General features: G+C 37.7%; 1 protein-coding gene across 1 annotated transcript in view; it reads left to right on the forward strand.

Annotated features, from left to right (window-relative positions):
* ARMH4 (armadillo like helical domain containing 4) overlaps nucleotides 1-15248 on the forward strand; it is a 490210-nt gene extending 474962 nt beyond the window's left edge. The window contains exons 7-8 of the mRNA XM_053697321.1: nucleotides 14258-14392; nucleotides 14536-15248. Coding sequence (XP_053553296.1) covers nucleotides 14258-14392; nucleotides 14536-14601 — 201 coding nt within the window. The 3' untranslated portion in view covers nucleotides 14602-15248. The remainder of the gene's footprint in view (nucleotides 1-14257; nucleotides 14393-14535) is intronic.
* The last annotated feature ends 783 nt before the right edge of the window (nucleotides 15249-16031 follow it).

The following is a 16031-nucleotide window of genomic DNA, read 5'->3' on the forward strand; positions in this document are numbered from 1 at the left end:
AGTCATAAGCTTTACATTAGTTTAGCTGTTGTTTTATGTTATATATCAGACGTTACACTACTATAGTATGTAGTTACTGAGTCATAAGCTTTACATTAGTTTAGCTGTTGTTTTATGTTATATATCAGATGTTAAACTACTATAGCATGTAGTGACTGAGTCATAAGCTTTACATTAGTTTACCTGTTTTATGTTATATATCAGACGTTAAACTACTATAGTATGTAGTTACTGAGTCATAAGCTTTACATTAGTTTACCTGTTTTATGTTATATATCAGACGTTAAACTACTATAGTATGTAGTGACTGAGTCATAAGCTTTACATTAGTTTACCTGTTATATGTTATATATCAGACGTTAAACTACTATAGTATGTAGTTACTGAGTCATAAGCTTTACATTAGTTTACCTGTTATATGTTATATATCAGACGTTACACTACTATAGTATGTAGTGACTGAGTCATAAGCTTTACATTAGTTTACCTGTTGTTTTATGTTATATATCAGACGTTAAACTACTATAGTATGTAGTGACTGAGTCATAAGCTTTACATTAGTTTACCTGTTGTTTTATGTTATATATCAGACGTTACACTACTATAGTATGTAGTGACTGAGTCATAAGCTTTACATTAGTTTACCTGTTATATGTTATATATCAGACGTTAAACTACTATAGTATGTAGTGACTGAGTCATAAGCTTTACATTAGTTTACCTGTTTTATGTTATATATCAGACGTTACACTACTATAGTATGTAGTGACTGAGTCATAAGCTTTACATTAGTTTACCTGTTTTATGTTATATATCAGACGTTACACTACTATAGTATGTAGTTACTGAGTCATAAGCTTTACATTAGTTTACCTGTTTTATGTTATATATCAGACGTTAAACTACTATAGTATGTAGTGACTGAGTCATAAGCTTTACATTAGTTTAGCTGTTGTTTTATGTTATATATCAGACGTTACACTACTATAGTATGTAGTTACTGAGTCATAAGCTTTACATTAGTTTAGCTGTTGTTTTATGTTATATATCAGATGTTAAACTACTATAGCATGTAGTGACTGAGTCATAAGCTTTACATTAGTTTACCTGTTTTATGTTATATATCAGACGTTAAACTACTATAGTATGTAGTGACTGAGTCATAAGCTTTACATTAGTTTACCTGTTTTATGTTATATATCAGACGTTACACTACTATAGTATGTAGTTACTGAGTCATAAGCTTTACATTAGTTTAGCTGTTTTATGTTATATATCAGACGTTACACTACTATAGCATGTAGTGACTGAGTCATAAGCTTTACATTAGTTTAGCTGTTGTTTTATGTTATATATCAGATGTTAAACTACTATAGTATGTAGTTACTGAGTCATAAGCTTTACATTAGTTTACCTGTTTTATGTTATATATCAGACGTTAAACTACTATAGTATGTAGTGACTGAGTCATAAGCTTTACATTAGTTTACCTGTTTTATGTTATATATCAGACGTTAAACTACTATAGTATGTAGTGACTGAGTCATAAGCTTTACATTAGTTTACCTGTTTTATGTTATATATCAGACGTTACACTACTATAGTATGTAGTTACTGAGTCATAAGCTTTACATTAGTTTAGCTGTTTTATGTTATATATCAGACGTTACACTACTATAGCATGTAGTGACTGAGTCATAAGCTTTACATTAGTTACCTGTTTTATGTTATATATCAGACGTTAAACTACTATAGTATGTAGTGACTGAGTCATAAGCTTTACATTAGTTTACCTGTTTTATGTTATATATCAGACGTTACACTACTATAGTATGTAGTTACTGAGTCATAAGCTTTACATTAGTTTAGCTGTTTTATGTTATATATCAGACGTTACACTACTATAGCATGTAGTGACTGAGTCATAAGCTTTACATTAGTTTACCTGTTTTATGTTATATATCAGACGTTACACTACTATAGTATGTAGTTACTGAGTCATAAGCTTTACATTAGTTTACCTGTTTTATGTTATATATCAGACGTTAAACTACTATAGTATGTAGTGACTGAGTCATAAGCTTTACATTAGTTTACCTGTTTTATGTTATATATCAGACGTTAAACTACTATAGTATGTAGTGACTGAGTCATAAGCTTTACATTAGTTTAGCTGTTGTTTTATGTTATATATCAGATGTTAAACTACTATAGTATGTAGTGACTGAGTCATAAGCTTTACATTAGTTTAGCTGTTGTTTTATGTTATATATCAGATGTTAAACTACTATAGTATGTAGTGACTGAGTCATAAGCTTTACATTAGTTTACCTGTTTTATGTTATATATCAGACGTTAAACTACTATAGTATGTAGTGACTGAGTCATAAGCTTTACATTAGTTTACCTGTTATATGTTATATATCAGACGTTACACTACTATAGTATGTAGTGACTGAGTCATAAGCTTTACATTAGTTTACCTGTTATATGTTATATATCAGACGTTACACTACTATAGTATGTAGTGACTGAGTCATAAGCTTTACATTAGTTTACCTGTTATATGTTATATATCAGACGTTACACTACTATAGTATGTAGTGACTGAGTCATAAGCTTTACATTAGTTTACCTGTTATATGTTATATATCAGACGTTACACTACTATAGTATGTAGTGACTGAGTCATAAGCTTTACATTAGTTTACCTGTTTTATGTTATATATCAGACGTTACACTACTATAGTATGTAGTGACTGAGTCATAAGCTTTACATTAGTTTACCTGTTATATGTTATATATCAGACGTTAAACTACTATAGTATGTAGTGACTGAGTCATAAGCTTTACATTAGTTTACCTGTTTTATGTTATATATCAGACGTTAAACTACTATAGTATGTAGTTACTGAGTCATAAGCTTTACATTAGTTTACCTGTTTTATGTTATATATCAGACGTTAAACTACTATAGTATGTAGTGACTGAGTCATAAGCTTTACATTAGTTTAGCTGTTTTATGTTATATATCAGACGTTACACTACTATAGTATGTAGTGACTGAGTCATAAGCTTTACATTAGTTTACCTGTTTTATGTTATATATCAGACGTTACACTACTATAGTATGTAGTTACTGAGTCATAAGCTTTACATTAGTTTACCTGTTATATGTTATATATCAGACGTTACACTACTATAGCATGTAGTGACTGAGTCATAAGCTTTACATTAGTTTACCTGTTTTATGTTATATATCAGACGTTAAACTACTATAGTATGTAGTGACTGAGTCATAAGCTTTACATTAGTTTACCTGTTGTTTTATGTTATATATCAGATGTTAAACTACTATAGTATGTAGTTACTGAGTCATAAGCTTTACATTAGTTTACCTGTTGTTTTATGTTATATATCAGACGTTAAACTACTATAGTATGTAGTGACTGAGTCATAAGCTTTACATTAGTTTACCTGTTTTATGTTATATATCAGACGTTACACTACTATAGTATGTAGTTACTGAGTCATAAGCTTTACATTAGTTTACCTGTTAAATGTTATATATCAGACGTTAAACTACTATAGTATGTAGTGACTGAGTCATAAGCTTTACATTAGTTTACCTGTTATATGTTATATATCAGACGTTACACTACTATAGTATGTAGTGACTGAGTCATAAGCTTTACATTAGTTTACCTGTTTTATGTTATATATCAGACGTTAAACTACTATAGTATGTAGTGACTGAGTCATAAGCTTTACATTAGTTTACCTGTTGTTTTATGTTATATATCAGATGTTAAACTACTATAGTATGTAGTGACTGAGTCATAAGCTTTACATTAGTTTACCTGTTGTTTTATGTTATATATCAGATGTTAAACTACTATAGTATGTAGTGACTGAGTCATAAGCTTTACATTAGTTTACCTGTTTTATGTTATATATCAGATGTTAAACTACTATAGTATGTAGTGACTGAGTCATAAGCTTTACATTAGTTTACCTGTTGTTTTATGTTATATATCAGACGTTAAACTACTATAGTATGTAGTGACTGAGTCATAAGCTTTACATTAGTTTACCTGTTGTTTTATGTTATATATCAGACGTTACACTACTATAGTATGTAGTGACTGAGTCATAAGCTTTACATTAGTTTACCTGTTATATGTTATATATCAGATGTTAAACTACTATAGTATGTAGTGACTGAGTCATAAGCTTTACATTAGTTTACCTGTTTTATGTTATATATCAGACGTTAAACTACTATAGTATGTAGTGACTGAGTCATAAGCTTTACATTAGTTTACCTGTTGTTTTATGTTATATATCAGATGTTAAACTACTATAGTATGTAGTGACTGAGTCATAAGCTTTACATTAGTTTACCTGTTGTTTTATGTTATATATCAGATGTTAAACTACTATAGTATGTAGTGACTGAGTCATAAGCTTTACATTAGTTTACCTGTTTTATGTTATATATCAGATGTTAAACTACTATAGTATGTAGTGACTGAGTCATAAGCTTTACATTAGTTTAGCTGTTGTTTTATGTTATATATCAGACGTTAAACTACTATAGTATGTAGTGACTGAGTCATAAGCTTTACATTAGTTTACCTGTTGTTTTATGTTATATATCAGACGTTAAACTACTATAGTATGTAGTGACTGAGTCATAAGCTTTACATTAGTTTAGCTGTTGTTTTATGTTATATATCAGATGTTAAACTACTATAGTATGTAGTTACTGAGTCATAAGCTTTACATTAGTTTAGTTGTTGTTTTATGTTATATATCAGACGTTAAACTACTATAGTATGTAGTGACTGAGTCATAAGCTTTACATTAGTTTAGCTGTTGTTTCTCTTGTTAAGTGTATCCAGTCCACGGAACATCCATTACTTGTGGGATATTCTCCTTCCCAACAGGAAGTTGCAAGAGGATCACCCACAGCAGAGCTGCTATATAGCTCCTCCCCTCACTGCCATATCCAGTCATTCTCTTGCAACTCTCAACAAAGATGAACGTAGTAAGAGGAGAGTGGTGTATTATAGTTAGTTTTTTAACTTCAATCAAAAGTTTGTTATTTTTAAATGGTACCGGAGTGTACTGTTTCATCTCAGGCAGCATTAGAAGAAGAATCTGCCTGTGATTTCTATGATCTTAGCAGAAGTAACTAAGATCCACTGCCGTTCTCACATATTCTGAGGAGTGAGGTAACTTCAGAGGGGGAATGGCGTGCAGGTTTTCCTGCAATAAGGTATGTGCAGTTAATATATTTCTAGGGATGGAATTTGCTAGAAAAATGCTGCTGATACCGGATTAATGTAAGTTAAGCCTTAAATGCAGTGATAGCGACAGGTATCAGGCTTATTAACAGAGATACATACTCTTATAAAAGTGTAATATAAAACGTTTGCTGGCATGTTAATCGTTTTTATATATGTTTGGTGACAAAACTTATTGGGGCCTAGTTTTTTCCACATGGCTGGCTTGATTTTTGCCTAGAAACAGTTTCCTGAAGCTTTCCACTGTTGCAATATGAGTGGGAGGGGCCTATTTTAGTGCTTTTCTGTGCAGATAAAAATACTGACAGAGACATTCAGCTTCCCTCTGCATGATACAGGACATCTCTGAAGTGCTCAAAAGGCTTCAAAGTCGTGTTTGAGGAGGGTAACAATCACAGTAGACTGTGGCAGTTGTTGTGACTGTGTTTAAAAAACGTTTTTGTCATTTATTATTCTGTTTTTGTTATTAAGGGGTTAATCATCCATTTGCAAGTGGGTGCAATGCTCTGCTGACTTGTTACATACACTGTAAAAATTTTGTTAGTGTAACTGCCTTTTTTCACTGTTATTTCAAATTTTGTCAAAATTTGTTTCTCTTAAAGGCACAGTAACGTTTTTTATATTGCTTGTTAACTTGCTTTAAAGTGTTTTCCAAGCTTGCTAGTATCATTGCTAGTCTGTACATGTCTGAAACAGAGGATACTTGTTCATTATGTTTAAAAGCCATGGTGGAGCCCCATAGGAGAATGTGTACTAAATGTATTGATTTCACCTTAAACAGTAAAGATCAGTCTTTATCTATAAAAGAATTGTCACCAGAGGGGTCTGTCGAGGGGGAAGTTATGCCGACTAACTTTCCCCACGTGTCGGACCCTTCGCCTCCCGCTCAAGGGACGCACGCTAATATGGCGCCAAGTACATCAGGGACGCCCATAGTGATTACTTTGCAGGACATGGCTGCAATCATGAATAATACCCTGTCAGAGGTATTATCCAGATTGCCTGAATTGAGAGGCAAGCGCGATAGCTCTGGGGTTAGACGAGATACAGAGCGCGTAGATGCTGTAAGAGCCATGTCTGATACTGCGTCACAATATGCAGAACCTGAGGACGGAGAGCTTCAGTCTGTGGGTGACGTCTCTGAATCGTGGAGACCTGATTCAGAGATTTCTAATTTTAAATTTAAGCTTGAGAACCTCTGTGTATTGCTTGGGGAGGTATTAGCTGCTCTGAATGACTGTGACACAATTGCAGTGCCAGAGAAATTGTGTAGGCTGGATAAATACTATGCAGTGCCGGTGAGTACTGATGTTTTTCCAATACCTAAAAGGCTTACAGAAATTATTAGTAAGGAGTTGGATAGGCCCAGTGTGCCCTTTTCCCCACCTCCTATATTTAGAAAAATGTTTCCAATAGATGCCACTACACGGGACTTATGGCAGACTGTCTCTAAGGTGGAGGGAGCAGTTTCTACTTTAGCAAAGCGTACCACTATCCCGGTTGAGGACAGTTGTGCTTTTTCAGATCCAATGGATAAAAAATTAGAGGGTTACCTTAAGAAAATGTTTATTCAACAAGGTTTTATTTTACAGCCCCTTGCATGCATTGCGCCTGTCACTGCTGCGGCGGCATTCTGGTTTGAGGCCTTGGAAGAGGCCATCCATACAGCTCCATTGACTGAAATTGTTGACAAGCTTAGAACTTTTAAGCTAGCTAACTCATTTGTTTCTGATGCCATTGTTCATTTGACTAAACTAACGGCTAAGAATTCCGGATTCGCCATCCAGGCGCGTAGGGCGCTATGGCTCAAATCCTGGTCAGCTGATGTGACTTCAAAGTCTAAATTACTCAACATTCCTTTCAAGGGGCAGACCTTATTCGGGCCTGGTTTGAAAGAACTTATTGCTGACATTACTGGAGGGTCATACCCTTCCTCCGGACAGGGCCAAATCAAAGGCCAAACAGTCTAATTTTCTCCAACATAGGTGTGTCCGGTCCACGGCGTCATCCTTACTTGTGGGATATTCTCTTCCCCAACAGGAAATGGCAAAGAGCCCAGCAAAGCTGGTCACATGATCCCTCCTAGGCTCCGCCTACCCCAGTCATTCTCTTTGCCGTTGTAGTGGAATGGGGACTATACAGACTTGTCTCCAAAGATACAAGTAAATCAGAGGACCAGAGACTCACTCCGTTGGTGGCTGTCCCTGGACAATCTGTCACAAGGGATGACATTCCGCAGACCAGAGTGGGTCATTGTCACGACCGACGCCAGTCTGATGGGCTGGGGCGCGGTCTGGGGATCCCTGAAAGCTCAGGGTCTTTGGTCTCGGGAAGAATCTCTTCTACCGATAAATATTCTGGAACTGAGAGCGATATTCAATGCTCTCAAGGCTTGGCCTCAGCTAGCGAGGACCAAGTTCATACGGTTTCAATCAGACAACATGACGACTGTTGCGTACATCAACCATCAGGGGGGAACAAGGAGTTCCCTAGCGATGGAAGAAGTAACCAAGATTATTCTATGGGCGGAGTCTCACTCCTGCCACCTGTCTGCTATCCACATCCCGGGAGTGGAAAATTGGGAAGCGGATTTTTCTGAGTCGTCAGACATTGCATCCGGGGGAGTGGGAACTCCATCCGGAAATCTTTGCCCAAGTCACTCAGCTGTGGGGCATTCCAGACATGGATCTAATGGCCTCTCGTCAGAACTTCAAAGTTCCCTGTTACGGGTCCAGATCCAGGGATCCCAAGGCGGCTCTAGTGGATGCACTAGTAGCACCTTGGACCTTCAAACTAGCTTATGTGTTCCCGCCGTTTCCTCTCATCCCCAGGCTGGTAGCCAGGATCAATCAGGAGAGGGCGTCGGTGATCTTGATAGCTCCTGCGTGGCCACGCAGGACTTGGTATGCAGATCTGGTGAATATGTCATCGGCTCCACCTTGGAAGCTACCTTTGAGACGAGACCTTCTTGTTCAGGGTCCGTTCGAACATCCGAATCTGGTTTCACTCCAGCTGACTGCCTGGAGATTGAACGCTTGATTTTATCGAAGCGAGGTTTCTCAGATTCTGTTATCGATACTCTTGTTCAGGCCAGAAAGCCTGTAACTAGAAAGATTTACCACAAAATTTGGAAAAAATATATCTGTTGGTGTGAATCTAAAGGATTCCCTTGGGACAAGGTTAAGATTCCTAGGATTCTATCCTTCCTTCAAGAAGGATTGGAAAAAGGATTATCGGCAAGTTCCCTGAAGGGACAGATTTCTGCCTTGTCGGTGTTACTTCACAAAAAGCTGGCAGCTGTGCCAGATGTTCAAGCCTTTGTTCAGGCTCTGGTTAGAATTAAGCCTGTTTACAAACCCTTGACTCCTCCTTGGAGTCTCAATTTAGTTCTTTCAGTTCTTCAGGGGGTTCCGTTTGAACCCTTACATTCCGTTGATATTAAGTTATTATCTTGGAAAGTTTTGTTTTTAGTTGCAATTTCTTCTGCTAGAAGAGTTTCAGAATTATCTGCTCTGCAGTGTTCCCCTCCTTATCTGGTGTTCCATGCAGATAAGGTGGTTTTACGTACTAAACCTGGTTTTCTTCCAAAAGTTGTTTCTAACAAAAACATTAACCAGGAGATTATCGTACCTTCTCTGTGTCCGAAACCAGTTTCAAAGAAGGAACGTTTGTTGCACAATTTGGATGTTGTTCGCGCTCTAAAATTCTATTTAGATGCTACGAAGGATTTTAGACAAACATCTTCTTTGTTTGTTGTTTATTCAGGTAAAAGGAGAGGTCAAAAAGCTACTTCTACCTCTCTCTCTTTTTGGATTAAAAGCATCATCAGATTGGCTTACGAGACTGCCGGACGGCAGCCTCCCGAAAGAATCACAGCTCATTCCACTAGGGCTGTGGCTTCCACATGGGCCTTCAAGAACGAGGCTTCTGTTGATCAGATATGTAGGGCAGCGACTTGGTCTTCACTGCACACTTTTACCAAATTTTACAAGTTTGATACTTTTGCTTCTTCTGAGGCTATTTTTGGGAGAAAGGTTTTGCAAGCCGTGGTGCCTTCCATTTAGGTGACCTGATTTGCTCCCTCCCTTCATCCGTGTCCTAAAGCTTTGGTATTGGTTCCCACAAGTAAGGATGACGCCGTGGACCGGACACACCTATGTTGGAGAAAACAGAATTTATGTTTACCTGATAAATTTCTTTCTCCAACGGTGTGTCCGGTCCACGGCCCGCCCTGGTTTTTTTAATCAGGTCTGATAATTTATTTTCTTTAACTACAGTCACCACGGTACCATATGGTTTCTCCTATGCAAATATTCCTCCTTAACGTCGGTCGAATGACTGGGGTAGGCGGAGCCTAGGAGGGATCATGTGACCAGCTTTGCTGGGCTCTTTGCCATTTCCTGTTGGGGAAGAGAATATCCCACAAGTAAGGATGACGCCGTGGACCGGACACACCGTTGGAGAAAGAAATTTATCAGGTAAACATAAATTCTGTTTTCGTGCCTTTCGAAATTTCAAGGCAGGTGCAGCATCAACTTCCTCTGCTTCAAAACAAGAGGGAACTTTTGCTCAATCCAAGCAGGCCTGGAAACCTAACCAGTCCTGGAACAAGGGCAAGCAGGCCAGAAAGCCTGCTGCTGCCTCTAAGACAGCATTAAGGAGCGGCCCCCTATCCGACAACGGATCTAGTAGGGGGCAGACTCTCTTCGCCCAGGCGTGGGCAAGAGATGTTCAGGATCCCTGGGCGTTGGAGATCATATCTCAGGGATATCTTCTGGACCTCAAAGCTTCTCCTCCACAAGGGAGATTTCACCTTTCAAGATTATCTGCAAACCAGATAAAGGAACTGATGAGAACTGATGAAACGGTTCTAACCGAGAAACGCGTTGCATTTGAGGGGTGCCACTGTATACCCTTTTATCCACTCATCATAAACAACTGCTGTGTTGTTTTTTTATCTTTGTTTTTAATAAATAGCTACATTTTATTTTAAATGTACTCTGAGTGGAGTTCTTTTCCTACCTTCTGCCTTTGCTGATTGCTCACTGGGATCTACACCCCTGCACAACCAAGAATCTACATCTAGGGTGAGCTGCTACTCCTGTCATAAAGTTACAGCCTGCCTCTACCAGCACATAAGTGTGCTACAGGAGTATGTGAGTACCCATCTGTATCATCTAAGAGATATTGACGGTTATACCTTTAATGGTCTGCACATGTAGTGCTTTCTTTGTTTGTTTTTTAATCTCTCACCAGCTACACAGTTTTGCCTGGAGGGTGAGCTGTCACACCTATCTGAAATTGCAGCTTGTCTCTACCAGCACATAGTACTCATTTGGCTCCATCAAAACTTCTAAATGCTTGCCGTGTTCTTCGCTCCATTCCGCGCCCCACGGTGGCTCAGTGCATGGAAGTAATCGGCTTAATGGTAGTGGCGATGGACATAGTGCCATTCGCGTGCCTGCATCTCAGACCGCTGCAATTATGCATGCTCAGTCAGTGGAATGGGGATTACACAGATTTGTCCCCTCTACTAAATCTGGATCAGGAAACCAGAGATTCTCTTCTCTGGTGGTTATCTCGGGCCCATCTGTCCAAGGGTATGACCTTTCGCAGACCAGATTGGACAATTGTAACAACAGATGCCAGCCTTCTAGGTTGGGGTGCAGTCTGGAACTCCCTGAAGGCTCAGGGTTCATGGACTCAGGAGGAGAAACTCCTCCCAATAAATATTCTGGAGTTAAGAGCAATATTCAATGCTCTTCTGGCTTGGCCTCAGCTAGCAACACTGAGGTTCATCAGATTTCAGTCGGACAACATCACGACTGTGGCTTACATCAACCATCAAGGGGGAACCAGGAGTTCCCTAGCGATGTCAGAAGTCTCCAAGATAATTCGCTGGGCAGAGACTCACTCTTGCCACCTGTCAGCGATCCATATCCCAGGTGTAGAGAACTGGGAGGCGGATTTTCTAAGTCATCAGACTTTTCATCCGGGGGAATGGGAACTCGATCCGGAGGTGTTTGCTCAATTGGTTCTTCGTTGGGGAAAACCAGAATTGGATTTCATGGCGTCTGGCCAGAACGCCAAGCTTTCTTGTTACGGATCCAGGTCCAGGGACCCAGAAGCGGCACTGATAGATGCTCTAGCAGCGCCTTGGTTCTTCAACCTGGCTTATGTGTTTCCACCGTTTCCTCTGCTCCCTCGTCTGATTGCCAAAATAAAACAGGAAAGAGCATCGGTGATATTGATAGCGCCTGCGTGGCCACGCAGGACCTGGTATGCAGACCTAGTGGACATGTCATCCTTTCCACCATGGACTCTGCCTCTGAGACAAGACCTTCTAACACAAGGTCCTTTCAATCATCCAAATCTACTTTCTCTGAGACTGACTGCATGGAGATTGAACGCTTTATCCTATCAAAGCGTGGCTTCTCCGAGTCAGTAATTGATACCTTAATACAGGCACGAAAGCTTGTCACCAGGAAAATTTACCACAAGATATGGCGTAAATATCTTCATTGGTGTGAATCCAAGAATTACTCATGGAGTAGGGTTAGGATTCCTAGGATATTGTCCTTCCTCCAAGAGGGTTTGGACAAAGGATTATCAGCTAGTTCTTTAAAGGGACAGATTTCTGCTCTGTCTATTCTTTTACACAAGCGTCTGGCAGAAGTTCCAGACGTTCAGGCATTTTGTCAGGCTTTAGTTAGAATTAAGCCTGTGTTTAAACCTGTTGCTCCTCCATGGAGCTTAAACTTGGTTCTTAAAGTTCTTCAAGGGGTTCCGTTTGAACCCCTTCATTCTATTGATATCAAACTTCTTTCATGGAAAGTTCTTTTTCTGATGGCTATTTCCTCGGCTCGAAGAGTCTCAGAGTTATCTGCCTTACATTGTGATTCTACTTATCTGATCTTTCTTTCAGATAAAGTTGTTCTGTGTACAAAACCTGGGTTTTTACCTAAGGTGGTTTCTAACAAGAATATCAATCAAGAGATTGTTGTTCTATCATTATGTCCTAATCCTTCTTCAAAGAAGGAACGTCTTTTGCATAATCTAGACGTAGTCCGTGCCTTGAAGTTTTACTTACAGGCTACTAAAGATTTTCGCCAAACATCTAACCTGTTTGTTGTTTACTCTGGACAGAGGAGAGGTCAGAAGGCCTCGGCAACCTCTCTTTCTTTTTGGCTTCGGAGTATAATCCGTTTAGCCTATGAGACTGCTGGACAGCAGCCTCCTGAAAGGATTACAGCTCATTCTACTAGAGCTGTGGCTTCCACCTGGGCCTTTAAAAATAAGGCCTCTGTTGAACAGATTTGCAAGGCTGCAACTTGGTCTTCCCTTCATACTTTTTCCAAATTTTACAAATTTGATACTTTTGCTTCTTCGGAGGCTGTTTTTGGGAGAAAGGTTCTACAGGCAGTGGTTCCTTCCGTTTAAGTTCCTGCCTTGTCCCTCCCATAATCCGTGTACTTTAGCTTTGGTATTGGTATCCCACAAGTAATGGATGATCCGTGGACTGGATACATTTAACAAGAGAAAACATAATTTATGCTTACCTGATAGATTTATTTCTCTTGTAGTGTATCCAGTCCACGGCCCGCCCTGTCCTTTTCAGGCAGGTCTAAATTTTAATTAAACTACAGTCACCACTGCATCCTATGGTTTCTCCTTTCTCGGCTTGTTTCGGTTGAATGACTGGATATGGCAGTGAGGGGAGGAGCTATATAGCAGCTCTGCTGTGGGTGATCCTCTTGCAACTTCCTGTTGGGAAGGAGAATATCCCACAAGTAATGGATGATCCGTGGACTGGATACACTACAAGAGAAATAAATTTGTCAGGTAAGCATAAATTATGTTTTTATGTTATATATCAGACGTTAAACTACTATAGTATGTAGTGACTGAGTCATAAGCTTTACATTAGTTTACCTGTTGTTTTATGTTATATATCAGACGTTAAACTACTATAGTATGTAGTGACTAAGTCATAAGCTTTACATTAGTTTAGCTGTTGTTTTATGTTATATATCAGACGTTAAACTCACGTTTTTAAACCTACGTAGAGAGCACTGCATTTCAAAAAACAGTTTTAAAGTCCTTCAATACTGTCATTTTGTTGGCACAATGTTTAATGTTTTGTCACCTATATAAGCAAAGTTGGAATCCATTTTCCTAGTCACCTTTTTTTGTGGCCAATTATACTGATTTAAATTAACTTGTGCTCTGAACAAGCCAATCACTGTGCAGAATGTTGTTTACTTGGATACATTTTGCAACCGTTTTCAGAGTTATTTTGCAGCAAACTAAGTAATGGATTTATATTGAACTGTAAAGTTCAATGTCCTTTTAAGACTTGTGTGAACTCTAGATCCCAGTTGCTGGGGTTTAACATCACCCTATAGGTAAAATAAAATAATTTGAGAATTGAAAAGGTACACTAAAGTCACATTTAAACTTGGTATCCTTTGTTGAAAAGTAATCCTAGGTGAGCTCAGGAGTGTACACGTGTCTTTAGCCAACAGTGTTTGAACCATGCCATCATAGACAGCTAAAGACTTGTGCACACTCCTTTCAGCATACCTAGGCTTACTCTTCAACAAAGGTGAAGTAATCAAATTTGATAATATAATCAAAATGAAAAATTGTTTAAATTTGTATGGTCTGAATTATGTAAGTTTTATTTTGACTTTATAGTCTTTTAAAAAAAAGTGACCATCAGAGATAAGTGTCTCCCTTGCTGATTATTGTCCATCAAATCAATAAACTTTCAATCCTTTTGTGTCTTCCAAAGAGGTTTATAATCTTCTGAGATTACTGTCTGCTATTGCTAGATGCACAGTGACTTGGGTGCTGGGTTTAAAATCTTCTGAGATTACAGTCTGCTATTGCTAGATGCACAGTGACTTGGGTGCTGGGTATGCATTTGATGGCTACTTTCTATTCAGGCAGGGTACATGTCTGGGATGCTGGTACCAGTGGGAGTTGGCATTGCTGGAGCGCTTTTCATCCTTGTAGCTTTGTACAGCATTGAGATTATGAATCGCCGCAGGAGAAATGGCTTCAAACGGCATAAAAGGAAGGTACGTAAGAGCCACCAAGTCCGGTTCTGTCATGAGATAACCTTGATGCAGTTACACTATTTGCTTGTTAAAAAAAAAGTTTATCTTTCAGAACTTGCAGATTGTAACTTTTTTTCTCTTTTCTATGTTTTCTGTTCACTCAGAGGGAATTTAATAGCATGCAAGACCGTGTAATGCTTCTAGCCGACAGCTCCGAAGATGAATTTTGAATACGACTGCAATAGATAATGTTCATTCTGTAGCTGACTGCTAAGTTATCGTGTATCACCATGCACTGAAATCAATAGCATGTTGTCTTGTAAATTCTATTTGTTTTTTTATATACTACTGTGAGATGAGATGTGTACACACAGCTCTTTGTTAATATACAGAGTCCTTAATGTGCAGGTGTGATCTGTGTTTTATATCAAGGTATTTTTTTGTACTGGGTTACAATGTAAAAAAAAAAAATATTGTTAATCTTGTGTAGCGAGTATACAGAACAAAATAGTAACGCTTATAAATACAAATCTGAGCCGTCACATGGGGGAATTACCAAATTCTATGCATTTTGTTTATAAAGACAACCTATTCCCCATGCAATTACTATAAACATAACCTGCATTCTGTTTAGCATTTTACATTGCTTTTATATTTTTAATAGTGGTTTATTTTAAATTTAAGTGCAGAAAGAAATGAAAAAATAAATGAAGTAAATACAAAATGTGCATAAGTAATAATACATCGTTACTTGCCTGCAAATATCAAATAAAATGACTGTGTATGTTTATGTAGAAATCTGAATTAACCTTTGCATTATATACTGAGTGCATTAATTACCATTTAATAAAGAAATGGAATAAAAGAAATAAATGTATCTGGACAAATGCAAATTCTTCTTACTAAAAAAAGAATAACTTACCCAGTTGAATGCTTGGTTTAAGGTGAAAGTATAAAATCTCCAATCTGCAAGCCCTAACAGGTGCTGAACCAAAAACGGGATGGCTCCTAAGCTTACATTCCTGCTTTCTAATAAAGATACCAAGAGAACAAAAAAAATGATAATAAATTAGTTGCTTAAAATTGCATGCTCTATCTGAATCATTGAAAGAAAAAATTTGTGTTTTATATGCCTTTAAAATTTTCCCAATGATCAATTTATCTGAACTGTATTAAATTGTTTACAAATAGCTCATTTACCTTTATTTTGCCATTTAAAAAAGCTGATATTTACCTGTTGTATCCCTACCTATATATTGACATTTTCAGTCTGTATGTACTGGTTCACACTGTCAGTAGGGGGTGGGAGAGAGAAGTAGTAAAACAATCTAAATTCCCTGTTGCTCTTTCTAAAGCCTGGTCATTGTGTATACAGTGAAAGAGAAGGATGACTTTCTTTATCTCTCTCTCTCTCTCTCTCTCTCTCTCTCTATATATATATATATATATATATATATATATATATATATATATATATATATATATATATATATATATATATAGAGAGAGAGAGAGAGAGCTAGATATAAATATATACATACATACAGTATCTCACAAAAGTGAGTACACCCCTCACATTTTGTAAATATTTTATATCTTTTCATGTGACAACACTGAAGAAATGAGACTTTGCTAGACTGTTAAGTAGTGAGTGTACAGC

This window comes from Bombina bombina, chromosome 1 (assembly GCF_027579735.1).
Source record: "Bombina bombina isolate aBomBom1 chromosome 1, aBomBom1.pri, whole genome shotgun sequence".
Lineage (NCBI taxonomy): Eukaryota > Metazoa > Chordata > Amphibia > Anura > Bombinatoridae > Bombina > Bombina bombina.